At 42.0% G+C, this 27,947-nt stretch overlaps 1 protein-coding gene and 1 long non-coding RNA gene across 2 annotated transcripts in view; one reads left to right on the top strand and one right to left on the bottom strand.

The window, feature by feature from the left end:
* Positions 1-272: 272 nt before the first annotated feature.
* On the bottom strand, positions 273-26,395 carry LOC147024469 (potassium voltage-gated channel subfamily V member 2-like). Its single transcript, XM_085884431.1, has 4 exons — positions 25,144-26,395; positions 24,165-24,745; positions 19,850-19,978; positions 273-797 (listed from the first exon to the last, which is right to left on the bottom strand). Exons 1-4 carry the CDS (start codon positions 25,565-25,567, stop codon positions 540-542), a joined length of 1,392 nt encoding a protein of 463 aa, XP_085740557.1. The 5' UTR covers positions 25,568-26,395; the 3' UTR covers positions 273-539.
* Positions 16,659-27,947, top strand: part of LOC147024468 (uncharacterized) — an 80,282-nt gene continuing 68,993 nt past the window's right edge. Inside the window, exons 1-4 of the long non-coding RNA XR_015059050.1 lie at positions 16,659-18,929; positions 19,886-20,002; positions 22,795-22,900; positions 23,944-24,017. This is a non-coding gene — a long non-coding RNA (uncharacterized LOC147024468). The remainder of the gene's footprint in view (positions 18,930-19,885; positions 20,003-22,794; positions 22,901-23,943; positions 24,018-27,947) is intronic.

The raw sequence follows: 27,947 nt of genomic DNA, 5'->3' as shown, positions 1-27,947 counted from the left end.
TGTGTACCTCGCCCCTTCCCTCTCCCTTCCACAGAACTCGTGTCTATTCTTCATTGTTTTGTGCTTCCCTCTCCTGTCCCTATTGTCTTCTGCTCCCCTTGTTATACGTTCCGTGTGTTCGCTCTTATACGAGCCTTGACATTGTATATATAAAAAAATTTAAAATGCTTGTAGACATATTACGATGACGAGGGAGGTCACTGTTATAATCTCCCAAACAAACTTCAACATGTAATCTTTCGTTTTCACACAGAAACCACACACTTGTGCTAAATATGTGTTTATGGTATAACTAGTCCGTTTTACACCCATTACCCCCAACACCGTTCTCGCAACAACACATTCACCATCTAGCCTCAATTATTCGTTTGTCATTTATGAAGCTTGTGTGTGTCCATAATTATTTCCAATAATTGTGGGTGGTCCTTTACAATATATCAGGCTAAAAAGACAGTACATTTCCTAAGCTTCCTTCAAATTTGTTGTGGATCAGAGATGGGATGCAGCCCCACAAACACAAATGCAATATTCAGGAAGCATTAAAGACCTGATGAAAGACGACAGCTTATGAGAGCACGGCGGATGTGAGAATGTGTCTTTCGTGGTTTCAATGGGGCTCGCTGAACTTGCGCTTCCAAAACTCGTAGTTGGACGAAGTGATCATGAAAGTTACTGAAGAGGAAATACACTGGGATTCTATTGAGGACGAGACCATATACAATGCAGGTGAGTGCGATTCCTTGACCCAGTCTTGTCTTTGGGATGATGTCTCCATAGCCAACAGTTGTTATTGTTGTCTGAGGATGAGAATGTAAGAAGGTATGTCATGTTAGCTAATTTTTCTCTCAATAAGCATGCTCTTTTATAGTCAATACTAATAAAAGGCAGTGTCTGTGTGCGCGTCTCCTCCATAACTCCAAAACCATAAAACCTAGCAGCCTGAAACTTTGCATGCATACCAAGAAAACTTTAAGGAAGTGCAAGAGTGAAAATTGGGTGTTTGGGTTAATTAAAACACCCCTTTTGAAGATGATCAATGGCATTATTTAATTATATCCTTCATTAGGTGATCCTCGGCCACCTCACTCTCTAGGTCTTAAGGCGTTTCCTGGATAACCTCACTGTGTTCTGAAGCCGCCATGATTTTTGGCATGCTCAACCATGCCTCAACTCTGAAGAAGCTGCAACAATTTCTTAACTATAAAGTTTTTTTTTTATTTTTTTTTTTTTTAACCTCACTCATATGGAATGCCTGTTTATTATAGCTACGAATCATTGAATATATCGCTTTTGTAAGTCCTCTAAGTTTTCAAATTCGGAGCTTGGAGCGATTTCATGCATTATATGATGCGAATTTCCACGATCTACTCTGACATGGACTAATTCAAGTATATCATCGAAATATAATTTCGGTTTTGAGGATCGGATATCGTCCGGACTAAAGTGTCGAAATCTGTTGTGAAATCTGATAATTTAAAGAAATAACGAGTCTTGTAACTAAGCCGCTATACCTATTTGCTTTAAGCAAGCAAGGCTATGTCCTCTCCTCCATTCTGTGGAAGAAAAATAATTGTATTCATTTATTCTCAATTATATTCACCTGTTGCTTTTAATTGAACTCAGTAATAAAATAAGGTTTTATTTTGTACTGGAGTCAATATTGACTGTCAGTAAAATTTCCCTTTTCCCCTGACAGTCTTTTGACCTCCAAATTGATATAAGCAAATATACAAGAAAGGAGAATTTTATCTTACAATGGAAAAGGTCTTGCTCACTGCAGAGAAACAAGTTGGGTGTTTTGAGAATGCATACTGTAAACCTTCACCTTGTGCTTGTCAGCCCTTCCTATCGATGAATTGCCAAATGTCTCACCCTCCCATGATTTGGATATCCAACTAGTATAAGAGGGATTGTGTCTGGATTCTTGTGAGTGAAGTTCATTTGAATGCTTCAGTGAATCATTGAATGTTCTTCCTCCGTATATGCGAAATTAAAGATTCTCTTTTGTATGCTGATCCATTGTGTGGAAATAGTTTTTCCACCACAATACACAAGAAAAAGGGAATTTTCCAAAGCATTAAACTTATCTTTTTTCTGCTGTTTGGAGAATTATATTGAGTGAACAAAAAAATTGAGGAATGTAATAAAATTAAACAGCTTCATTGACCTATATGATTTCATGCATTCACTGTAAGACCTTATGCGCTGTCCCCCAGAGGGACTGCCTATCCATAGCTTCTGCCAGATATGTCGATATTTTCGGAAGTTTTGCGAGGTGCTTTATAGGAAATCAAAGCAAATCTGGTCAAAAAAACGGACGTTAAAAAAAAAAGTGATAATGTTTGCATGGACCTCAAATCGATGTGACATGCACAGACAAGCAGGCAAAATGGTGGATTTTCTGCAATGTTTCTTTCATGGAACCAGCTTCATTGAGCTGTATGATTTAATGCATTCACTGCTAGACCTTGTGACCTGTCCCCCAGAGGGACTGCCTATCCATAGCATCTGTCAGAACTGTCTATATTTTCTGCAATGTATATTTTACAGGCGATTGAACTTTGGGATGTCTCCAGGGTTGTTCTGCATTAAGCTGCAACTCTTTTGTGGATGAAGTCATTTTATTTCATTCATTCATTATATTTCATTAACTGCTGCGTGCGCGGTGCAAACGGGCTTTAAAGTTAAAGGGATCCTTTATGGTATGCAGCGACAGCCTGGCCAACCGTTCCTTATCAACCATTTAATTGAAGTGCTTGTATGCGTGCTTAAGCCACTTCGGGAGTGCCCATTGTCGACAGTGGTACCAGGCTACGTCGTTCTGAGCGAAACGTTCACTCTTTATGGACGCTTTTGCTGTGCCACGTCATTCAGAGCGAGTGGTTCGTGCTCCGTCACCCTGAGCAAGCGAGTGGTTCGTGCTCCGTCACCCTGAGCGAGTTGTGAAATAACACCCGATTTCCAAGCCGTTGGCTCGGTAATTTAGAAAATACGCTAATACAGCAAAAAAAAAAATTCCACCTGTTGTATGCAGCTGTTTATAAAGAATGTTTGTGAACATATACCTAAAACGTCCACATAAATGTGACGTCTTTTTTCGGCGAAAGCTATTCAAGGTTTCTGGTTGTATACAGTAAATACTGTAGTTGATAATCACATCGACTCATCGACTCCTATAGAGAAGGACTGGAACCTCACGATCTCGGGGTTTGTAACTTGAGTCTGAAGGATTAACTTGAGTCCGGGGCTAAAATTACTTCAAGAAGGGCTCGAGACACGATCTCAGGATCGATATAGGGGTTTTTGAGGACGGCGAGTTCAATAGTGTCATTTTCAACACCACCTGAGGTCATCTTCAAGGTCAAAAGGTCATATTTCAAGATCAAATGACTTAATTTTGGTATTTTTTGCCCGTTTTTGTGTCCAACTCATAGAGGAAAACTGTTGTAAATTCTATGACAAAACATGACATTGTGCACTTACTGCACCTACTTGCTGAATTCTATCATCATTAACTAATGTATGTTTTGTTTGTTTCTCTTTCAGAAACTGTCCAGCTGGTGATCTCACAGGATCTTTGTGTTGTTTCCTGCTTTGGTGACAATATGCCACGTCATTGCAGCTGCTTTGGTTGTAGAGGAAACTATGATGGGACGCCTTATGTAAAGGTCATATCCTTCCCAAAAGATCCTGAGGAGAGGGAGAGATGGCTATTGGCAATGCCAAATGAGATAGAAAGCTTGAGGTGCTTAAAAGAGATGTATGTATGTATGTATGTATGTGTGTGTATATATATATATATATATATATATATATATATATATATATATATATATATATATATATATATATATATATATATATATATATATATATATATACATATGTGTGTGTATGTATATATGTATATATATATGTATATATATATGTATATATATATGTATATATATGTATATATATGTATATATATATATGTATATATGTATATATATGTATATATATATATATATATATATATATATATATATGTATATATATATATATATGTATATATATGTATATATATGTATATATATATATATATATGTATATATATATATATATATATATATATATATATATATGTATATATATGTATATATATATATATATATATATATATGTATATATATATATATATATATATATATGTATATATATATATATATATATATATATATATATATATATATATATATATATGTATATATATATATATATATGTATATATATATATATATATGTATATATATATATATATATATATATATATATATATGTATATATATATATGTATATATGTGTATATATATATATGTATATATGTGTATATATATATATGTATATATGTGTATATATATATATATGTATATATATATATATGTATATATATATATATATATATATATATATATATATATATATATATATATATATATATATATGACATTTCAATTGTGATTGGGTGTCAGTTAGGGGTGGCAAACGACCCAAAGAACCCCCATCAATATTTCCTGGAGTACCGAAATCAGCTTTGAAGCAGGTGACCTCAGCCCCACGCCCAACATCATCTACGTCAGAATCAAGAGCTAAGAAGATGAAGGCAGCTGATGAGGCTGCAGACAATATCCAAGATTTCGACCACTTCTGTGCTAAAATCAGCTCCTATTTTCCTGGCTTTAACGTCATAAAAGACCAGGAAAACCTTCACCTATCAAGAACTGATGCTACTGGACAAACTGTCAAGCAGTTCTTTCATTTCCAACAAGTTCACTCACCTTTTTGATTTCTATTCTTGAATAAAGTTGAGAAAGATGGCATTGAGGTGCCCAAACGACTTTTTCCTTTGCAGAAGAACAGCCTGCTCTCAAAATGGTCCCAGATTAGATCCATAACTGACCAGGTAAACATCCATGAATGCACAAGCAAGGAAATTATTCAGCTTGTCATAAGCCAGCTCTGTTGGAAGACTGAGGCACACGAGCTTCCTCATTTCACATTCCTTCTGTCGCAGCTGCATCTTATCTTCAAACCTCTTGATCGTTGCTGATTTGATACTGATACTATGATTTTCACAATGCAGCTTCACAACATATTACCCAGTGCATACAAAATGATTCGTCGATCCGGCTTAATCATTCTACCATCAACAAAAAGGTAAAACAGATGCTTGCTAGTAGTCAGCAGGACTCCAACCTCAAAACCTTGTTCGACCAGCTTAAACCACAGCAGCGTTTGGTCAATTTAATGTTTGACGAGGTAAAGCTGGTCGAGACATTGCGATTTTCTGGGGGGCATGTTGTAGGATATTCTCAAAATGCAGCAGTGGGTGGTGAACACGAAATGCTTGCTTTACATGCTATGGTTGTTGAAGTTGCCTGCCATTTCGGTGTTCCACGCTATATTCTACGCATTTTGCCCTGAAAAAAACTAACTGCCGATCAGCTGAAGGAACTCCTTATCGAAGCTGCATCAGCTGTAGTTGGTGCTGGCAGTACTGTGATTTCTTTGATATGTGACAATTGCAATACCAATGGCAGTGTTTATTCAAAACTTGGAGGACCAGGAAGTTGCCAAGTGCTGTCAATTCAAGAGCAATCTATGTTCTTAGTGTACGACTACGTGCACATCTTCAAAAATGTTCGCAACAACTGGATTACTGTTGATGGCAAGACACTCTCATTTGTCATAGATGGTAATGAGTACAAAGCTTACTGGAGTGATTATTCAAAAGGTTTATGAGATCGACCAGGCTACTCCTATTTGCTTAACCAAGCTGAGGCACACCGCTGTTTTCCCCAAGCCCCTTCAACGCCAGAGCGTACCATTGGTATGCCAAGTGTTCAATGACAAGACTGTCGCTGCTTTAAAGACCTTCAAGGATTCACTGGGCATCAGCGAAGGCACAATCATCCTCACCCAGATAATGAGTGAGTGGTTCAAGATGATGAACGTGAAAGACCGTTTCTCAGCTATTCATTTGCGCGCCAAATCCAGACAGCCTTGGACAGCAGACTGTACAAGTTTCACTCGGCTGGAGCAGGCCTGCCAAATTATATCTACCTGCGCATGGCAAGGAAGTGGTGGTCGTAAGCTGAAGCTAACTCAGCAAACTGCTGAAGCCTTCACTGTGTCCACACGTAATAATGTGGATGCTGCCGAATTGCTTCTGGCAGAGAAAGACTTTGACTACGTTCTTCCTGCTATATTTGCAGATGAAGCCTTGGAAAAGTTTTTTGGCCAAGCCAGGCAAAGAAGCGGTGGAAACTTCCACATTGACGTAGTTGACATTATGGCTGCAGCTAAAATTGTAAATTTGCAAACACTCATTAAGCATGACATTATGCCCGAATCAAGTTCTCGTGTGATTGATTGCGACAAGAACTGTACAACTTCCATAAAACCAGATGAGCGAAGTGAACTCATTGACGAGATTACTCCTCAAGACACTCAGGATCTCTTGGGGTCTGACGATGCCCTTAAGCATAAAGTAGTTTATTTGGCCTTGTTCATAAATATGGCGATATCACTAGTATGGAGATCATTGATGATGAAGATGGTAATGAGGTGTCATCTGAGTTTCTAGATAATTTGAATAGAGGTGGATTGAGTGTGCCGACTATGTCAACCGTCTTTTTTTTGTACATAATGCCTATAATTTGTATGACAAGACTAAAATACGTTGCTGCTTTCATTTTGCTGAGCTGTTATCCTCTGGAGATGCACCTTTAGCTAGTAGTAATGCTGCATGTACTACTTTAGCTAACATTCTATTGAAAGCTCATGTCCTCAATGTAAGTGACAAAGAAAAAGCTTTGGGATGCCTCAGGAGGCAAGAAAAGCTCTCCAACTAGTGATAGACATAGACATAGTTGTAATAGGCAAAGTGTTGTGACATGCATATAATGTTTATGTAATACGATATGACAATAAATATCAAAGTTTGACAGCTCCACACACTTGCATCTTATTACAATCAGCCATTTCTCACCGTTTATGAGTTAGACACAAAAACGGGCAAAAAAATACCAAAATTCAGTAATTTGACGTTGAAATATGACCTTTTGACCTTGCAGATGACCTCAGGTGGTGGTGCAAATGACACTATTGAACTCGCCGTCCTCAAAAACCCCGGTATGGATCCCGAGATCGTGTCTCGAGCCCTTTTCGAAGTCATTTTAGCCCTGGACTCAAGTTAATCCTTCAGACTCAAGTTACAAACCCCGAGCATGGGAGGTTCCAGTCCTTCTCTGTCGGAGTCGATGCATCGACTCCATCCTGCCGATTGCCGATATCGTGTGTGTGTGTGTGTTGGTCATAAAGCATAACATATTCTTTCTGCTAACACCCGAACCCCCACCCCACCCGCCCTCTCTCTGTCCCATCCTTGCTCTACGCTCTTCCCTCCTCCCACCTCTCTCTCTCTCTCTCTCTCTCTCTCTCTCTCTCTGTTTCTTGATATCCGGATGGTGGTTATGTCTGGATGGTGTTTTTCTCCCGGGCATTATTTATGTCTCTGGATTTGTCCGGACGGGAGTTTATCTCCGGGCTGTGTATATAGTCTGAGCAGTAGAAAATGGATTTCAGACATTATTATATTTCAATCTTTACTGTTATTCCATGCAGAATCATTTTGATGAGACAGTATGAATCTTAATTAATGCTCCACCACACATCTGCCTTCCCTTCCTCTCACCTCGCACTGTCTTCCCTTCCCCAACCCCTCCTTTCTCCGCCTGCCTCCTCTCTTCTTTTCACTCCACCTCTTCCCCCTCCCCACTACCTCTTCCCCCTCCCCACCCCCCCTTCCCCCCTCTTTTTCTCCCTCCCCCTTTTAGTATAACCGTCAGCGCAGCGATGGGTGGTATTTGCTCGTCTTTACTATATGCTCACCGATTAGTTGTTGCCATGCTTCTTTTGTTTGCAGCACATGACTCGGGTAGCATCATTATCTTTCCAAAACTAAGTTTTTGCAAGATATGTTAGTCAGCTTGTATTTTTTATTTTTTATTTTTTTGTTTGTCTGTAATCACGTATAAAAAATTCTGCAGAGCACAGTTATCATTGGAAATTTTTGTAACTTCGCATATCAGAGGCCTATAGAGGTCCCTTTCAGCGCATAAAATTTTGAATGTCAAGGTCAAAGGTCACTTTGTCGCAAATCAGGGGAGTCGACGAAACCCTTATTTTTTGAGTAATTTTGATCGTATCGTCTTCAAACTTCATGGGAATATAGTTCATGGTCTGGCGCTCAGCTGATTAATGTTTGGTGGCGATTGGCCTTGACATTCATATGTTTTTTGTTTGTTTGTTTGTTTGTCTGTAATCACGTATCGATCACTCTGCAGAGCACAGTTATCATTGGAAATTTTTGTAACTTCGCATATCAGAGGCCTATAGAGGTCCCTTTCATCGCATAAAATTTTGAAGGTCAAGGTCAAGGTCACTTTGTCGCAAATCGGGGGAGTCGACGAAACCCTTATTTTTTGAGTAATTTTGATCAGATCGTCTTCAAACTTCATGGGAATATAGTTCATGGTCTGGTGCTCAGCTGATTAATGTTTGGTGGCGATTGGCCTTGACCTTCATGGTTAGCGCCTCAGGTCAAATTTTCAAGTTTTAGGAACCATATCGTGTCATACCTCAAATTGAACACCTCGATGAGTGCTTTCTAGATATGTCAAGCTTGAGACATTATGACATCATTTGGTGACGTTATGAGGCAAACGCATACTTTTCATGGTTACTCCAGAACGATTCTCATCGGAATCTCTCGTAGGCAGATATTCCTCAAGGAGTCGCTCCTGGTGGATAGCAGCTCTGTTCACCTCAGTGTGACCTTAAAGAAGTCACACGTGGTCACCTTTTGGCAAGATACGGGTCACCCTGCGGGTGATATTGGTTTATTTGCATGTTGCACAGCTGTGCTGCTAATGCAGTGCTGCCCCCTGAAGGTGAGAGTAGGAATTTGGAATTTGTTCAGGGTGCCGGCGATGGCTTGCCTGCTCTTTATTGAGGACAACGTGGGATATTTCACATCAACCAATTAATGCTGGTGGACAGGACACCCAGTTAAACATCCACCTGAGGGTTGGCATACACAATTATGAGTAGTGCAGCTGCTGGACCTCATAAGAAATAAATGATTGAACATCTGTTTATAATCAACCATTTAGGTGAAATGTAGCTTTGGAAGCATTTCATATTTTATTCTTATTTCCTTTTTTGAATATTATGGCCATTATTTCCAACACCATCATTTCCCACTAACTACAGTATTCCTTGACTCAACAAAAGTTGGTAAACAAGGATGTTACAACATGGAGATTTTAAACAAAGTACAACATTGAAATGTTAAAAAAAAAATCAGCCAAAGTGACAAAACAATTAATTATTTCACCAAGACTTGTGAGGATTAGGATTAGTTCGGAGCCATCTAAAACTAGTTACCACATACGACCTGAATGATCACCACCACCGCTGTCAACAATGAAATGAAATTACACATAAAGTATTAAAATAGCATAATTTCCTGGTACAACGCAATTGGTTTTGTTCCATCTTACAGATTTCTTGTGTACAGTTAGTACAAGGTATTTGATGATTCCGATTTCCATCATCTCGTCTCAGACATAGTGACTCTCACTGTTTTGTCAGCTTGCACTATATTGGTCAATATTAAGGTTCATTAGATTGGAAACATCCACACCCAGTTTCTTAATTTAATCTCACCATCGACCTCTCGGAAGTCCTCTTTTGCTGTCTACTCTATCCAGGTCAGGTATGGGAGCATGTGCCAGAACAGCACGTCGCTGCGTCCACTTTCCGCCGGTACTCCAGGGGCCTCCGTCTGGCCATCCCCCAGGCAGATGCCAGGCCCATCCCCATCTCCTTGAGATGATGGTCAACCTGTTGCAACCATGAGGCACGTGGTCGACCCACTGGCCTCCTCCACTCATGAGACTCCCTCACTGAGAGAATCTGGTGAGCAGGATCAGTCAGGAAAACGAGCCACATGTCCATACAGCCGCAACTGACGCTCACGGATTATGCAGGTAACAAGTCTCATCTGAGTCTCTCTCAGCAACCGCTCGTTGGACACAAAATCCGACCAGCGATAGCCAAGGATTCTCCGAAGAGACCTGGTACCAAAGGAATTAAGTCTCCGTCTCAGATCCTTGGTCAGAGTCCAAGTCTCGCACCCATAGAGCAAGATTGGAAGTACCAAGGACCTGAAGACTCGGACTTTCGTCCTCCCGCACAGGTACCGGCAGCGCCACACCCCATGATCCAGTGAATCCATAACTCCCCAGGCCCGACCCAGACGTCTATTGACCTCTGACTCGCAGCCAGCAGAGACATGAATATCACTGCCAAGGTAAGTGAATCTCTCCACGACCTCAACATCCTCACCACAAACAGACACAGACAGGACAGCAGCATCCAAGATGTCACCGAAAGCCTGGATCTTAGTTTTGACCCAAGAAACCCGTAATCCCAACGGCTCCGACTCCTCATTCAGCACCTCGAGGGCCCCCAAGAGGATGTCTAAAGTCTCCGCAAAGATGACTGCATCATCTGCAAAGTCAAGGTCCGAGATCTTGACATTCCCAAATGACGCACCGCAACTTGATCTCTCCGACATCCTCCCTAGAATCCAGTCCATACAAGTGCTGAAAAGTGTGGGGGCAAGTACACATCCCTGACGAACTCCAGTAACAACTGGAAATAAGTCAGAGATGGTACCACCACACTTCACAGCACTCTCAGTACCAGAGTAGAGTTCAGACATCAGATCGATCAGTTTTGGTGGCACCCCACGAAGACCAAGAATCCTCCAGAGGACATCCCGATTCACTGAATCGAACGCTTTACAGAGATCAACATAGGCTGCAAGCAGCCCCTGCCGAAACTCTCGTCTGCGTTCGGTGAGGACACGAAGTGCAAGGATACGGTCAATCGTTGACCTCTTTGGTGTAAAGCCTGACTGCTCTGGACGCTGGTGCTCAAGCAGATGGTGGCGAACCCTATCGAGAATTATCCGAGCAAAGACCTTGCCCGGCACTGAGAGCAGCGTCACCCCTCGGTAGTTGTTGCAGTCTTGGCGATCACCCTTCCCTTTCCAGAGAGGGACAACAAGGCCCCTCTTCCAGTCAGTTGGGATGATGCCTGTGTTCCAGGCAGAGCACAAAACTGCATGCAACGACACGAGTGCAGCATTTCCACCAGCCTTGAGAAGTTCGGCATGGATGCCACAGATCCCTGGAGCTTTGCCCCGTTTCAACTGGTTCACCGCAGCCCGTGTTTCCACAAGCGAAGGTGGACCACAGTTGATTCGAGGGTCAGCAACAGGGATTGTAACACCCTTGACGTCCAACTCGACAGTTGGGGGATCAGCCTGGTACAACCGCTCAAAGTAACCGGCCCAGCGGGCCTTCACTTCAGACTCCTCTGTCAAGAGCCTACCACTCTCTGCTCGAACTGCAGTGCTCCGAGGGATGGGCTTGGATGAACGTAATGCGCGAATTCCCCTGTAAGCGGGACGAGAATCACCTGTCCACAGGTGATGCTCTACCCCCTCACAGATTCCTCGCACATAGGCCTCCTTGTCCACCCTCAGTGCACGTACAGTTTTACGCCTCAGCTCCCTGAACAGCTCAGCTCTGCCATTCAGCCTGGCCCTGCGACTCTGGTCAATGGTATCCAGTGTCCCTTGAGAGACAAAATTCTTCTTTGCCCTGCGGTGAGCTCCAAGGCATCCACCGGCAACATCAAGGACGGTGGTCTTGAAGGCGCTCCACAACTCTTCAGGACCCCCCAAAGCATCCAGACCCCCCAAGTGTCCACTCAGCCTGTTCGCAAACTCCTCAGCTACTCTCTCATCCCTGAGCTTGGCAACATCCAGCCTCGGCTGGGATGGTACCATTCTCCAGGATTTAAGGTGCAGCTTTAGAGTTGCTACAACAAGCCTGTGGTCAGTATTGAGGAACTGAGCACTCTGGTAGACCCTGCAGTTCTGGATCATCCTCCAACGACCGTCAATGAGGACATGGTCAATCTCCTTTGCCACACCGCCAGCGTTGGAATACCAAGTCCAGCGATGAGCTTGTGGGCGCTGAAACCATGAACCAGCCACCCTAAGTCCATGACTTCTTGCAAAGTCAAGGAACTTAGTGCTATTCTGGTTCATAGTTCCTGACCCATGGGGACCAACACACACCTCATAACCGTCCCTATCAGTTCCAGTCGATGCATTGAAATCCCCCAAGACTAGAAGTGTATCTCGTCTGGGGCACTGATCAACCACAGACTCGAGTGTGGCGTAGAATGCATCCTTCACGGTGAGATCACTCGCTTCAGTCGGAGCATAAACAGAGACCAGGGAAATGACACCGAATGAGTGACGAATCCTTAATCTCATAATACGCTCGTTGACCGGTGTTACCTCAATTATCATTGGGGTCAGCTTATTGGACACAGCTACAGCAACTCCTTGGGTATGGTAACCATCAGAGCGACCAGACCAATAGTAGGTGTAACCACCCACCATTATCTCGCCGCAATCCGGTCTCCGAACCTCAGAGAGAGCTGCAATCCCGATGTCCAAACGCTTGAGCTCAGATGATAACAGAGACAGGTGATCATCCTCTCTTAGGGATAGGACATTCCAGGCACCCACCCGAAGGGACCGCCTCAGGTTAACCCAAGGAGACTGCCGTCTGGTGGACGACACCTCAGCACCACTCCGACACACTCTCCCGCAATCTGACCCAGGGATGTTACCCCGTGGTTTCCCTCCTATCAAAGATTGGGGGTCCCGAAGGCTTTGCCCCAATCCCGTCATCCGGTGAGCTGCCCTGCGAAGGGAAGCTGCACAGGAGGTACTCCCACGGAGTGGGTTTTCAGATTTTTTTGCGTTTTTGCGTTTTGCGGAATGAAGGGTTTTACGGTGGCCGGAGTGCAAATCCTGCCACCAACCTCCTAATAAGAAGTGACCCAACTGCAGGAGGACGTCCGCAGACACAGTTGGGCACCAGATATGGATGGCCGTTGGCTCACAAGGAGCTCATCCGCCCTTTGATCCAACATGCAACATGCAAAATACTCTATCCAACATGCAAAATACTTCCCAAATCTTCACCTTCTTTTCGGCAAATGTGGCCAAATTATCACGGTCAATGGCTCGAGACACTGCTAAAAGGGACCCTGGCAAAAAAATGCAAAAGTGTTTTTTTTTTTTGGTAGGTTTTTGTATTGCCCCCGTCCCTCTCCAGGGGAGGGGGCATGGGCTTGGGTAAAAAAAAAATCGCACATCAACCACACAACACCCCTTGAGACCCCACTAACACTCCGTACACATGCATACAATCACCCATCAATGCTCAAACTACCTAAAAGCCTTATCAACATCCTCATACCCCTCTATCTCCATAACTTCAAGGTACCTATCCAATTCCAATTATCCAATGTTTCTGCTGCCACTGCCTTTCCAGGGAGGCTGTTCCATGCATTAACTCCTCTCTGAGTAAAAGTCCCATGCCTTACTACCACCTTAACTCTCCTCTTCTTTACTCTCAGGCTATAGCCCCTGGTCCTATCACTGTGTACTCTTGAATAATTAATCTGCACTTATTTTGTCAATACCTTTCATTATGTTAAATATCTCCTCATCACCTCCTCCTTTCTCGTGTATAAAGCCCCGTCTCCTTCAGCTGCTCCTCATAGCTAAGTCTAGCTAGGCCCAGAATCGATCTAGTCGCCCTGCACTGAACTCTCTCCATGGAAGTGTGGGAAAAAAAATTATATTCGTGTATTCTCAGTTGTATTCACTTGCTGCTTTTAATTGACTACAAGCAAAATAGAATTGTATCTTACTCATTCTTATGTGCTTTTATATCACTGAAATATATATATATATATATATATATATATATATATATATATATATATATATATATATATATATATATATATATATATATATATATATATATATATATATATATATATACAGTATGTACATATCCAAAACTGGGAACTCCAATGTTTAAATGAAAACTGCCCAGCTGCTGAAGAGAACACCTTACTGACGTCTCATTGTAAATAATCCACCCAGTCTCTGTGTTTTGTTCTAACCTATTATCACCCTCTCCTCAAGGCTGAACTGGTGTTCACACTACTTCATGCTTGTTAGCCCTCCCCTCCATTTACCCTTGCCAGATGTGTAGCCCTCCCCTGTCTTTTTCTGTCCAAAATAGTATAAGGAGCATTGCTATGTGCATTTTGAGTAGAAAGAAGATCATGTTTAATATTGCTTGTCCTGTATATCCTTCTTTCCCATGCGCATGTTTGTTTTTTGTGGTTGTTATTAGTTGTTGTTTGCTGTTAATAAATGGTTTCAGACTCTGACAGAGAAGAACTGAATTTCTTCCACAGCAGCTATGTCCTTCCTGAGTTGTGGTGACCAAAACTGCACACAATATTCTCAGTGTGGCCTCACTAAATTCCTATACAATGTTAACACCACCTCTTGATTTATGAATGATCTCCCTCCAAACACAACGTAAAATCCTATTTGCTTTACATATAGCTGCTTATTACCACCCCCAGATCCTTCTCCTGTGTGACGCACTCCAAAATTACCCCTTGCATCACGTAATCTCTTTTCATTATTCTTTCCCATCCCCAACACCTTACCCTTGCTCAGGTTAAATTGCATCTGCCAATCTTTTGCTCAATCTATGCAAGTATCAATACTTTCTTGAATCTAATTACCACCCCCTAAAACATTTATTTTCTCTACTCCGAGGCAGCTCAATAGATAGTTTCAAAACTCTGCATGATGATTCATGATGTTGATGCACAGAAACTTATGGAGCCCTTTAAAAAAAAAAAAAATTCCCACCAAGGTGGTTCAAGTTCAATAGTTTTATTGCCAGTTATCCTATGTTTATAGGAATTTGCTTTGGCGCATTACAGCAATCAACCAATTGTACATCATTTTACAGTACGTAAAACAAACCAGAGACATACAATATACAGGAGACAGTAAAATCATATTGGCATATCGAGTGTGTCAATGTATTAGCTGAATATGAAGTGTGAGGGTTTCTTTGATTAAGTGCTAAATCGGTTACTGAGTGTTCAGAGTTCTTACTGCCATTGGGAAGAAGCTGTTTTTGAAGCTTCTTATTCTGGTGGTAAGTGATATGATAGCTTTTTCCGGAAGGGGGAAGTTGAAAGAGATGACGTGTGGGGTGAGAGTGGTCTTCAATGATCTTACCTGCTCGTTTGATGGATTATTTCCAGTGCAAAGTTGCGATGGAGGGTTGTTCACAGCCAATTATTTTAGCAGAGTGGATGATGATCCTTTCTATTATTTTCTTTGTGTGTGCATCACTGTTTCCATACTATACTGTAATTGATGAGGTCAGAATGCTCTCCATTATCGCGATGTAGAACTGTACCTGCAGCCAGTGATTCATCTTTTTGAGATGACGTCGAAAATACATTTGTTGCTGTGCTTTCTTGATTACATAATCTGTATTGATGTCCCATTTCAGAGCATTGGTGATGGTCGTGTCAAGGAATTTGAAAGAGTCTGTTTCGTCTTGTTTGGCCATTGATGTCGATTGGAGTTTTGAGGTTTTTATTGTGTCTGAAGTCAATTATTTATTTGGTTTTTGAGGCGTTAAGCAGATTTATTGTCAGAGCACCACTTGACTGCCCGACCAACTTCCTGGCAGGAGTTTTCCTCCTTTTTGTTTATGAGTCCAACGATTGTGATGTCATCGGCATATTTCAGTATTTTCATGGAGTTATTGAGAGATAGAAAATTATTGAAGAGTAAAAAAATATAAAAAAGCAAGGGAGAGAGAGAACACAAGTCTTGCGGAGCGCCCGTGCTTCGATATTGGTGTTGTGATGTCAGTTTGTTTATATTACCTTGACAACATGACGTCTGTCGAGCAGGAAGTCCAGAATCCCTTGGCACATTGAAGTGTTGATGTTCAGTTCAGTGAGTTTATGGAACAATTTGAAATCGTGCTTTATGGTGTTAAAGGCCGAGATAAAATCGACAAAGAAGATGCGTGCACATGAATTTGGTGAGTCCAGATGTTGGAGTGTCGTGAAATGCCAGGTTCACTGCATCGTCAACAGACCTGTAAGCAAATTACAGGGGGTCGAACTGATGGGATTTTAAATAACCGAGAACCAGGTGTTCAAATGCTTTCATGGCCACTAGTGTGTGGGCAATAGGTCTGTCGTCGTTGAGGCGTGAGATTTTCGATGACTTACGGAGTTATCGAATCTTTGAAGCATCTTGGAACTTTCCGCTGGAGAAGAGAGGTGTTGAAGATGTCTGAATACGAGGGCTTGCTGGTTGCTGCAGGTGGTTGGCACCGAGGGGGAGAGATTGTCATGTCCTGCTTTCCTTTTGTTGTGCCTTTTTATACGCCCAATATATATATATATATATATATATATATATATATATATATATATATATATATATATATATATATATATATATATATATATATCGGGGTGTATTATGTGATACCGGTCGTCCGTCTGTCCGTCCGTCTGTCTGTCTGTCTGTCTGTCCGTCCGTTCCTGTCCACACTCTAACTCCCAAAGTTTTCAACTTTCACGTTTTATATTTGGTACATAGGTGTACAGACTGTGGAGATGGTGTGTCGTGACATACGTTCGTCATCTAAAGTGGTTGCCATGCCAACCAGGATGCTGTTTTCCATGTTGTAGCACAATTCTGTATATACCTTCTTGTCCGGGCGTATATTGTGCTCACTTGAGCTCTTGTTGAAGATTGTTCTCACCTCGTATGGTTGGTTGGTGAATGGCAGAAAGAGGGTGATGATGATGATGATAGTGCAGTGTTGGATTTGTTCAATGTCCCGTAGAACTCCTTTTGCTGATCTGGGAGCATGGGGTCATCACTAATCGTGGGTGGGGTTTTCATTAATTTTTTGGGTAATTTGTGATTCTTTGAAGTTCTTGGCAGACTCTGCAGAGGTCGTTTGCATTGAATTGTTCCTCGAGTTTCTTTCTGTAGTTGAGTGACCTTTGCCTTGGCGATTGCTTTCTGCAGTTTGTACTTGGCAGTTGTTGCAAGTAGTCCTTGGTAAACCAGGGTTTTATTGTTGGCATACGAGGTCACTGTTTTCCATGCAATGTGTAGGCTGGCCGATTTAGTGTTGTACATTAATTTTTTTGTTGTAAAACTTTTGAAAGCAAGGAGGAGATGACATAACGGAAGCCCGCCCCTCGTACAGGAAGTGTGAGACAGGGTGGCAGTTGTGATTTGATGGTGAGGTGATTCGCCAAAGGGTGACTAATTCGATGTTTTCTGAGCTGTTCATGGTAAGAGTTTCGTTTTTACGTCTTGTAAATACCAAACAAGTAGGAGATTCTGTTGTTGAAGGCATGGATAACAATAATTGGTATTCAGTGATATATTTGTAGTTGTTCCCGCCTTGTGTTGAAACGTAATTTCGTCATGGGGATGTTTAGGCCAAAGTGTAGGAACACTATGTCGTCGGTGTCTTGCCAAGCATCACTGAGGATGATGAATTGTTATCAAGTTACAGGTTGTCTTCAGCGATTGCAAACATGTAGGTGTTAAACCAGATGACCTGTTGTCATGCAATCAGCTTGTGGCAGGCCACATCATGTAAGTTATTGTTTAATGTTGCACAATCGCATGTAAAAAGTGAAATCGTGGTTTATGGTCAGAATAATAATATTGCTGGGAGTTTGTTATTAAAAGTGAAGGTGGGGTTGTTAAAAGTGAAATCGTGGGAGGTCATTATAATAATATTGCTGGAAGTTTGTTATTAAAAGTGAAATCGTGCGAGGTCATAATAGCAATATTGCTGGAAGTTTGTTATTAAAAGTGAAGGTGGTGTTGTTAAAAGTGAAATCGTGGGAGGTCAATATAATAATATTGCTGGAAGTTTTTTATTAAAAGTGAAGGTGGTGTTGTTAAAAGTGAAATCGTGGGAGGTCAATATAATAATATTGCTGGAAGTTTGTTATTAAAAGTGAATGTGGTGTTATTAAAAGTGAAATCGTGGGAGGTCATTATAATAATATTGCTGGGAGTTTGTTATTAAAAGTGAAGGTGGTGTTATTAAAAGTGAAATCGTGGGAGGTCATAATAATAATATTGCTGGGAGTTTGTTATTAAAAGTGAAATCGTGGGAGGTCATAATAATAATATTGCTGGGAGTTTGTTATTAAAAGTGAAGGTGGTGTTCTTAAAAGTGAAATTGTGGGAGGTCATCATAATCATATTGCTGGGAGTTTGTTTTTAAAAGTGAAATCGTGGGAGGTCATAATATTGCTGTTATAAATTGATTATTACTCTCTTGAAATGATTATAACCTGTCATTGTGTATCTTTCAGACATCCTTGATGTTAGCCGTCGTTTTTCGTTTGATTTACCTTGCCAATGGTGAAACCCCTCATTAATAAATCGTTCATCTGCCTGATGAATGTTGTGCCCAATTGTTTATGCGAGTCTTCATCGGCTTCGAATGCACATGGTTCCACAGAAGATAATGTACGATATTATAGTGTCTGCCTGATTATCCAGACTGCCGCACGCAGCACTGAAGGTAATCCAGTCTGTGCACTTGAAACACCCCAACAATTTCCTTGGCATCCATTGTGCATGACTGCATTGTTTTGGTGTTTGATTTTGAATTTTTTTTCAGTTTTTGCCTGTATGATGGTATCAGATGGATCATAGTGTGATCAGAGCTCCCCAGAGGGGCTCGTGCAGTGCTGCAGCAATGATCCAAGATTTTATTCTGTCTGGTGGGGAACTTGATTTGCTGCTTGTGGTTGGGGATTTCGCGGATCAGGTTGGTGTGCTTGAAGTCTCCGAGAACGATAATGGGAGAGTTGGGGTACGTTCTTTCAGCAGACGTGATTTGATAAGCCTACTCTCGTTCATTGCAGCATTATCGTTTGCTTGTGGTGGGATGTAAACGCCCAATATTATTGTAGATGCAAATGCACGTGGAAGATGGAAGGGCCTGCAGTTTGTAATGATGGATTCCAGCTCAGAAGAGCAGGATTTGTTTAACAGTATGGCGTGGCTGCACCACCGCAGATTTAGCAGAAAACACATGCCGCCGCCTTTGCTTTTCAGCGACAGATCCGCAGACTGATCGACTGAATATGGAGAATCTGGGAGAGGGGCGGTGTCACGCCACAGTCCGGCATGTGAGGCTGAGCACTTCGCGCCTGAGCTGTTGTTGCTCCGAGACGTTTCCATTTCACAATAACAGCATTTACAGTTGACCAGGGCAGCTATGGCAGGGCAGAAATTTGATGAACTGACTTGTTGCAAAGGTGGCATCTGATGACTGTGTCGCGTTGAAAGTCACTGATCTCTTCAGTATCGCCCATTCGACTGCCAATGTTTGTTTATGGAGATTGCCTGGCTGTGTGCTTGATTCTATACACCTGTCAGCAATGGGTGTGGCTGACATAGCTGAATCCACTAATTTAGAAGGGGGTATCCGCATACTTTTGGCCATGTAGTGTATGAGGTGGACCGATGTGGCATTGCACTTATGTGATATATTCATCTGTGCTACTATATTGATGCAGTTTAAGACTGGTATATTGAGTTGTCTCATTGATGTTTGCAGAAATTAATTAATGTATCCATTCATTCGTGCCACCCATACATGCCAAGTCAGTTTTCTCTGAATTTTGTCAATGCCCCCTCTCCAAATCTTGGTCTTGTACAGTATACATTGATCAGTTGACTCACCATGGCCCACCAGTTTGCCACTGGTATATTTGTCAGGTTGCTTTCAGGATGATCAAGTTCAACGATGTACACGAGGGGTGCAAATCCAAACACGCCAAAAGTCATCAGAAGCAGCCAGAGGATTCCCAACTGAGGAACAGAAACCATAGCCTGGTAAAGCATTTTGAAATGGACAATTATGACGGTATGGGGGTGGGAGTGAAAATGCGATTGGTGGTTGAAACATTGCAAATTGCAAAATGGTTAAAAGCACAAGGACACATTCAACTGATTATTTATCAACTGCTGCACCTCTGGATATTGTGATTTGAACAGAAACGGTCCTCTCACAGGTCGTCTCTGATTTGTCGGTGTCTCTCCATTGCAATTTACTCTCCTGTTTTGATGGGGCCCTCCCTCAGGCCGGGTGTGGTGTTTCTGTCTGTGAATAATTTCATTCCTCGCTATCCTGTGACTGTGCTTAGCCCATCCTAGCTCCCTGAAATACCTCTGGCTGTGTATACTTCTCAGAAACCAACTTATGGTTGGTTGTCTGGTTTTCCTTGCACCCAACAATGGTGACTCCATATATACACCTCTATTTCTGCTCGGACATGGATCAATTCAGAATCATCCAGCCCATCTCTCTGTTCCTCACCTGTGGCAACTTCAACTATCACCATGCTAACCAGCTTGGTGTTGACTCTCTAACAACCGGCCATGGCATTGCAGCAAAATCCTTCTGCGACTGTTGGTCTGACCCAACCTGTAAGTTTTTCATCCCAGTTTTCTGCAACTGGTATGTCCTTCCTCATTGATGTAGTCATGACAAACTTTCCACACAATCTCATGTTCCCCCTCTGCCCTCTGGGCTACTCTGACCATGTTCTTCTCAAACCCCTTGATCTCTGGCTATTGTTGGTCACCTGAATTCCACACAATCTGGTTGTTCGCACAGGCCAACTGGGTACAGGTCCTGCAATCTGTCCTCACAAGATGATTGGACTGCCTTCTCTACAGCATTTGATATTGGTACCGCATGGGAATACTTTCATAAATGTCCATTTTTTTTTTCTTCTCATGCACCAGTTTATCTTACCCCATCAGTAACTTTCCCAGCTATCCCCTAGATCCTGGTACATTGAATCCTTTGGTGAGACTGGTTCCTAGCTATCCTTGCTTTTTTTTAAACATGGAAGACAAACCTGACTTGGGGCAACTTTGGTTCGCTCAGTAAGGCTTGTAAGTCTGTGTTCATCCTTAAGCAAGCCAGAAACACATCATCATGATATTCTGAGGAACCAATTCTCCAAAGTATGTCCTTCCTCAATCATGATGGTGCTTTGTCAAACCCATCTCTGGTATAGGCTCCCCCTCCATCTCCTTGGACATTACTTCAAACAACCTCAACTAAGCTCAGATGGAAACATGACAGGTCTCAACTCAGTGTTTGCTTCTAAATATTTTGCATGATACCCGTCCTACCCTATCCTCACCTTGTACCCTCCATACTGCTTTCTCCACTCTGATTCTTTCACCACTGAAGGTAGAGAAAGTTCTGTTCATCAGCGACAGGCCGAGTTGGTATCAGAGCACACACTTTCAAATGTTACTCTGCAATGATTGCTTCTGCTCTCTTCAGCCTGTATTATTTTGGTCACCCACTGTCTGACTGGAAGTCTAGCAACATTACTCCCATTTACAAAAGGGTGTATAAATAGATCCTCTCAATCATAAGCTACTAAGAGTACTTCCATTTACAAGACGTCAAATCTATCATCGCTGCCGATATCATCTTTCCTCTTGTCAAACAGCCTGATCTCTGATGTCACTCCTCTCTGGACATCACTGCCTGCTCATCTGGAATTGATTCATTGCTGGTCTGATAAATGGAACATGCCTTTAAATCCTGGCAAATCTCATCGTGTGACCATATCACTCCAGAAGGATAATCAAACAACATGCCTGTCGATTTCCATGATCAGACACTGGAAGAGTTTGAGTCTCTTGAACTTTTTAGGCCTCAGCATCAGCCCTGACCTCTCCTGAGCCACCCATGTATTGCAAAGCTGGCCACCATAGCCAGTCGCACACTGGGCATCATGAGTCTTTCCTAGTCTTTCCATAAAAATTCAGAACTAAACAGTCCATAAGAACTCTGTCCATCGCAAAATGGCTTATTCCTCTCCTCTATAGGTTGGTACACCAGCAACCTATAGAGGAGATCTGTCCCTGTCTGCCCAACAACCTATAGAGGAGATCTGTCCATGTGCAATCTGTCCCTCCTGGATTCTGCATGTGCACCCTTAAGCTTTCAATATTAATGGAGTCTCCCACAATGAGACTGAAGCATGAGACCTGTTTCTCTCATATGGCAGACAAGTCAGTGACTTTATATATTTTTTATAAATATATATATATTTTTAATATTAGGTGTCCAATGTCCATCCATCCATTGGGACCATACTCTGTGCAGAGCGTTGGTGCTGCCAATGTAGTCTCCTTGGCTATTGGGCACAATCCTGGATGGGTCGCCACTCTGACACAGTATACCAGCAAGCTGGCACTCATTTTGCTGACCTTGGAAGGATGACAGGCAGAGTCAACCCCACCTGGTATTAATTCAACAGCCGAAGGAGATTTGAACTCAGGATCCCAAGCCCACCTAACCATTAAGCCAACACCAGGCTGTGTGTGTGTGTGTGTGTGTGTGTGTGTGTGTGTGTGTGTGTGTGTGTGTGTGTGTGTGTGTGTGTGTGTGTGTGTGTGTGTGTGTGTGTGTGTGTGTGTGTGTGTGTGTGTGTGTGTGTGTGTGTGTGTGTGTTTCGTTAATATAGCCTGGAGGTATGTGGACTTTCCTCTGAGCTGTCTCGCCTGGGTTCGACCAGGCTGAGAAACTCACCTTGGGGTTCTGCAGGTGTGGTGATGCATCAATGTTTTCAATGTACTGTATTGCTGTCCCTCAGATGGACGTTAAGTCGGGTGTCACGTCTGCGCGATTGCAAGGAAATTGTTGGTGACGTGAAAGACCCCAAGGCGTCTTTCGCAAGGAGTAGGAGAGTTCCGTCATGAGTATGTGGCTGTGTGGTACATTTGAGTGATTGAACTTCATTTACATACACAGCATCATATTTTACATCACTCAAAAATGGGAGAGCTGAAAATGTGGAAGGACTTCAAAGAAATATCAAATAAAGGTGCTTATTAGATAGTGTGTATTTAGTGGGAGAATACCCAAAAAGAGGCAGATATTTGATTTAAATGAAAATGCAAAAAAAATAATTTTGCTTTGTATTAAGCAGTACAATGAAACATAAATTATTAATTTAATATAGCAGGCCAAAAATCAAAACACAAATTCCTCGCTCGCATCTCTTTATGATGAATGTCGTTTTGAATTTTTTTTGTCGAATATATGAAATAACTTTTTTATAGCGATGTCAGGTTTATGGAGGAGCAAGGCAAAGACATTCGTAGACATTAATGGACCTTTACATTAATTATAGGGACTTTAGTGGACAACAGACACATGGTATATGGGATTTGAACCTGTTTCTCCAGCATCATGGTCCAGGCGGGGATTCAGGTGGGAACACGAAAGGTCAACGCAGTGAGTGGTCTTTGAAAAAAAAAAAAAAACATTTCTCAATGTGGACAAGAACACTCCCTAAAACACCCTTCTGTCGTTTCCTAAACCTTAGACCAAGAAAAGTGCATGTTTGATTTCACGTTTTAATTTGCTTTGAATGATGAGGATGCTAATTTCGAACTGATTTTAGGGTAACTTGTTCTAAAAATGATATGGAAGATACTAATCCTCAGCCTCTTTCCCTTATCAAGAGAAAGCTTTTCGAATGAGTTCTGAAGAAGGAGGGGCACGGTAATATTGTAATGTATGAAAATAGGGGCAATAGCCTTGGGTGCTCACGTGGTAGAATAATGATACTGGGGAGGAAGTCAATGTGCAACTGAATTGGCAAAATGAACTGATGTGGTGGCCCGCTTTTTATTTTTTTTTTGTTTGTTTCTTTTTAAAATGTGAACAAACTTTTTGGTACATCACGGTTGATGAAGGTTGTGGTCAAATTTCATCAAAATCGTTTGTGTAATTTCAGAGAAGTTTCAAGTGTTTGTGGATGGACGGACGGATGATGCGCCATCCCATAAGATCCCCGGAATGACGTTCCAGGTGAGCTAAAAACGATATTCTTAATATAAATGAGCCAGTGTTTGGTAAATTATCCCAAATATGACCACCATACGATTTTAATAGGTGAAAGTGTAGTGGAACTTGTTGGCTGTCCTTTAACTTTAATACAGGTGTGCAGTGTATTACCTTCTGCAAGCACTGACGCAGGGTGAACATGAGGGCCCAGATACTAATGGTATGCCTGACCATACGTAGTACTCGACAGACCCTCAGAAGATCCAGCAGCCGAAGGGAACTGTGCAGCTGATGCAGCACCTTATACCCATGACCTTGGGTCTTGCCATGAACAGAGTTTGACCACCAATGCAAGATTAGATGCACGTAGTATGCCAGCAATAACATCAGGTCAAGAATGACGTGTTTTAAGCGGACAAAGACCGCAAGACTCGGTGTAGCGAACCATCGCAACACCAGCTCTGCTGTAAAGTACAAAACACAAGCCCCCTCGATGTTTGACCATATATATTCATCACCTTCATCTTCATGGGTCACGGTCTCCATTGCTCCAGCAAGCAAAGAAAGAAGAGCTGGCAATATGGCGAAAATGGCGACAGCATGGGCGATTGGAGAACTGGTTGGTTGCTCCAACAACAGCCATAAGCGATGACGCCAGTGGTGGGGTCTCAAAAGCCAAGGGTCTTGAATATCAGCATTGGGAAGCACAGCTGAGAGGTTATGATTCAACTCATGGTGATCACCGAGCTCAGCTGTGATGACCGAAACATAGTGGGTTAGCAGTGAATACAGATGAGTGAATGAAAAACACAAGTGAATGGATTGCTTCAGCAAGAACAAATTATTCATTGGAGAGTGAAAACTTACTTATTTAAACCCAAAAACTTTCTGGAGGCTACTGACCAATGTTTCTAACAATGCTAACTTTTCAATGTTTGCTAACAGTCCACCCTCCTCCCTTCGAATAGGAACAGTCTGGTGTTCAACAATGAGTACATATGTAATCACATCGTACCAGCATGTTGGTGTGCAGAAGAAAAGGATTGGCAAGAAAGCAAAAACAAAAGTAAATATTTTGAGACTTTATATTTAGAGACTGAGGAGTGAGAAAGGTTGATTGACAAATTCAGAGGATAAGTAAGCTTGTTACCTTGTCGCTCATCATAAAGAAGGCTGCAGCAGCGCTCGGCCTGTGAAGGGTGCAAGCCCCAGTAGGTCAACTCTGCAGCAAGGCGTCTTGGACAAGCAAAGCCAATTGAAGGCAAATGCAGTTTACCACTGCGATGAAAGGCCAGGACAATGGAGAAGAACCCAGGATCCCGGTCAAAAAAGAATTCCGGGCCAGGAGAGATGTCGTCGCATAGATGTCTCCAGGCTTCAGAGGCATGGCCTAACTCTGCCAGCCTTGCTATCTGGGCAAGTCTTGTACCTGGTTGGCCCAATGCCAGCTCTCGGCTCAACCTATAACATTTTCCACCAATGTTCAGCTGCAACATTTCATTTTCACTGGTACAGCCACTGTCATTGTGTGGAAGGTTGGTGTTCAGCCTGTTGGAGTTCCTCTTGATATCCATATTGGTCTTTGCAAAGTGCAAATTACGATGCAAATTCCCAGAAGAATGAGACCGTCATGAGAATCAGGGTTTTCTTTTTAAAGATTTTATGGGGTAGTGATGTTTCGTTTTGATGAAATGTCTTTGGATATTGTGCGAAGACTTGTTTCATTGCACGAGCACCATCTTGAGTTGGTGTAGTGACTTCAATTTTTCCACGAGGAGCTTCCTGATGGTGATTTATGGATCTTGGTGGGAAATATCAGGTGCAACTTGCTATCATGGCAAGAAGATCAAGTATAAATGTCATTCTTTATTCCTGGAGGAGACAAAGATACAAGCTGCCTTCAAAATATATTTTTAAAGGATGATACACATTAAACAGCCTTGTAATAATATTGTCTTGTACTTTATGTACCTGTTCTACAATTACGAATCGATCTCGCTTTTTCTATGTTGACCCAGCTATGCACTGTCACCCTACATATTCAGGGTGATGCATTGATGTGTGCCATCCATCATGAGAACATCAAGCCAGATGTTCCATCTGCCAGCATTGGTTGTTGGTGGTGGACATTAAATATCCCATTGTCTTGCGAAGAGAAGGCATGTTAGCACCGACACCATGAAGAAATTCCAAACTACTGCCACCTTCAGTCAAACAGTAGGGCTGTCCAGCTGATAAATTTGGGCCAAAAACTTTAATTGGCAAACCCCCACAAGGTGGGAATGATTGGTTCTTTTGAATCACTGCATAGTAATAAAGATCCTTATATAACCAATTCAACTTCTTCGCCCTTCTGATGGCTAATGGTTTGTTTCATGCTTCTGATTCTTTCACTGGTTGAACTTATTCAACACTCACCTCCACCCAATATTATTCTCTCCCAAGTTAATTGGTAGGCGTGCCACTAGAATCGTAAGTCTCAACCCCCGTTTGAATGTCTCGTATTGTCAGCCGGCCAAAATCATGAAATACCCTTATAATAGCGTTTTTTGTTTCAGATTTGTATTTCTCTCTATATATCTTCTATATGACCTGATATTTTGAAAAGGAGGAGATACTATCTCAGCATTTAACATTGAAGGCTAATTTCAATGTCGTTTTGATAGAAAATTAACTGATATTGGAGTTTTATTGTGACTAGGTCCTGACCTTTTGTCAACTGCAAATAAAACTTGGTATTCCATTCAACTCAAAATTTTCAAATAATGTCGACATGATTTCAGTGTTTGACCTTGAAGACCATTTTCATGGTCATATTGAGGAATAAATTCACAAAATATGCCGGTTCTGTTATGTCAATCGACTTTCGTAAGATGATTCATGATGCATTTTGTTCCCTCTGCCACCTAAGATGAATGGAGGTTGTTTTCACCCCTGTCTTTCTGTTTATCTGTCTGTCTTTCTGTGAACAGGGTATCTCAAAACATTATGGACGGAGTCTGACGAAACTTGGTGGACAAGTTGGATGTGTGACGGGGATAAATTTATTCGATTTTGGTGAAGAGCCAGATCTGGATACGAGAATTAAAAAAAAAAAATTTTTAAAAGTGATTCTTCACCATTGAGAGATGGGACCAAAAACGATGTATAGCATGATATTTCAAAAAGTTGTGAGATATTGGAGCATTTTGGCATTCTTAAATTCATTGTAAAATTCTGCATATTCATTGTAGATATTTGAAATTTTCTTGAATACATATGAGAGACATGATCTGCAAATTATGTCGAATTGGATCTCTTCGGAAGAGTGAATACACTTTTCCCGGACCCACTTTTTGCGATTCTCCATGGTATTACCAGCATAAGGCTAGCTTCGCCAAGATGGCTGCAGCACTGTATAACGTCAGGGCTCACTGTACTGTTGAGATAGGTGCATTGTATCTATTTAATTAGTATCTATGGCTGCGAGTCTTTTTGGGTAGGTCTCCACCAGCTTTGCGCAGTGATATTGTGAAATCTTTGCCCATTCTCCACTTGAAAATTGCTCTAGTTCTGCCAAATTTGATGGGGATGGTCTGGTCTGGTCAGGTCAGGTATGGGAGCATGTGCCGGAGCAGTGCGTTACTGCATCCACTTTCCGCCAGGGACCTCCGTCTAGCCATCCCCCAGGCAGATGCCTGGCCCATCCCCCATCTCCTTGAGATGCTGATCAATCTGCTGAAGCCACGAGGCCCGTTGTTGGCCAGTTGGTCTCCTCCACTCATGAGGCTCCCTCGCTGAGAGAATCTGGTGAGCAGGATCAGCGTCAGGAAAACGAGCCACATGTCCATGCAGCTGCAGCTGACGCTCACAGACTATGTAGGTAACAAATCTTATTTGAGTCTCTCTCAACATCCACTCGTTGGACACAAAGTCTGACCAGCGATAGCCAAGGATTCTCCGAAGAGACCTGGT

Source organism: Eptatretus burgeri, chromosome 6 (genome assembly GCF_056783735.1).
Source record: "Eptatretus burgeri isolate ZD-2024b chromosome 6, Ebu_testis_v1, whole genome shotgun sequence".
Taxonomy (NCBI): Eukaryota; Metazoa; Chordata; class Myxini; order Myxiniformes; family Myxinidae; genus Eptatretus; species Eptatretus burgeri.
This window is presented reverse-complemented; position numbering and strand designations above follow the sequence as displayed.

Excerpts from the sequence above, each read along its gene's own strand:
- LOC147024469 (XM_085884431.1), bottom strand. The coding sequence starts at position 25,567 with ATGGATATCAAGAGGAACTCCAACAGGCTGAACACCAACCTTCCACAC. Across the intron at positions 24,746-25,143 it reads TCTTTATGATGAGCGACAAG|CTGAGCTCGGTGATCACCAT; the intron begins GTAACAAGCTTA and ends CGGTCATCACAG. Across the intron at positions 798-19,849 it reads TGGCAAACTGGTGGGCCATG|ACAACAATAACAACTGTTGG; the intron begins GTGAGTCAACTG and ends TCTCATCCTCAG.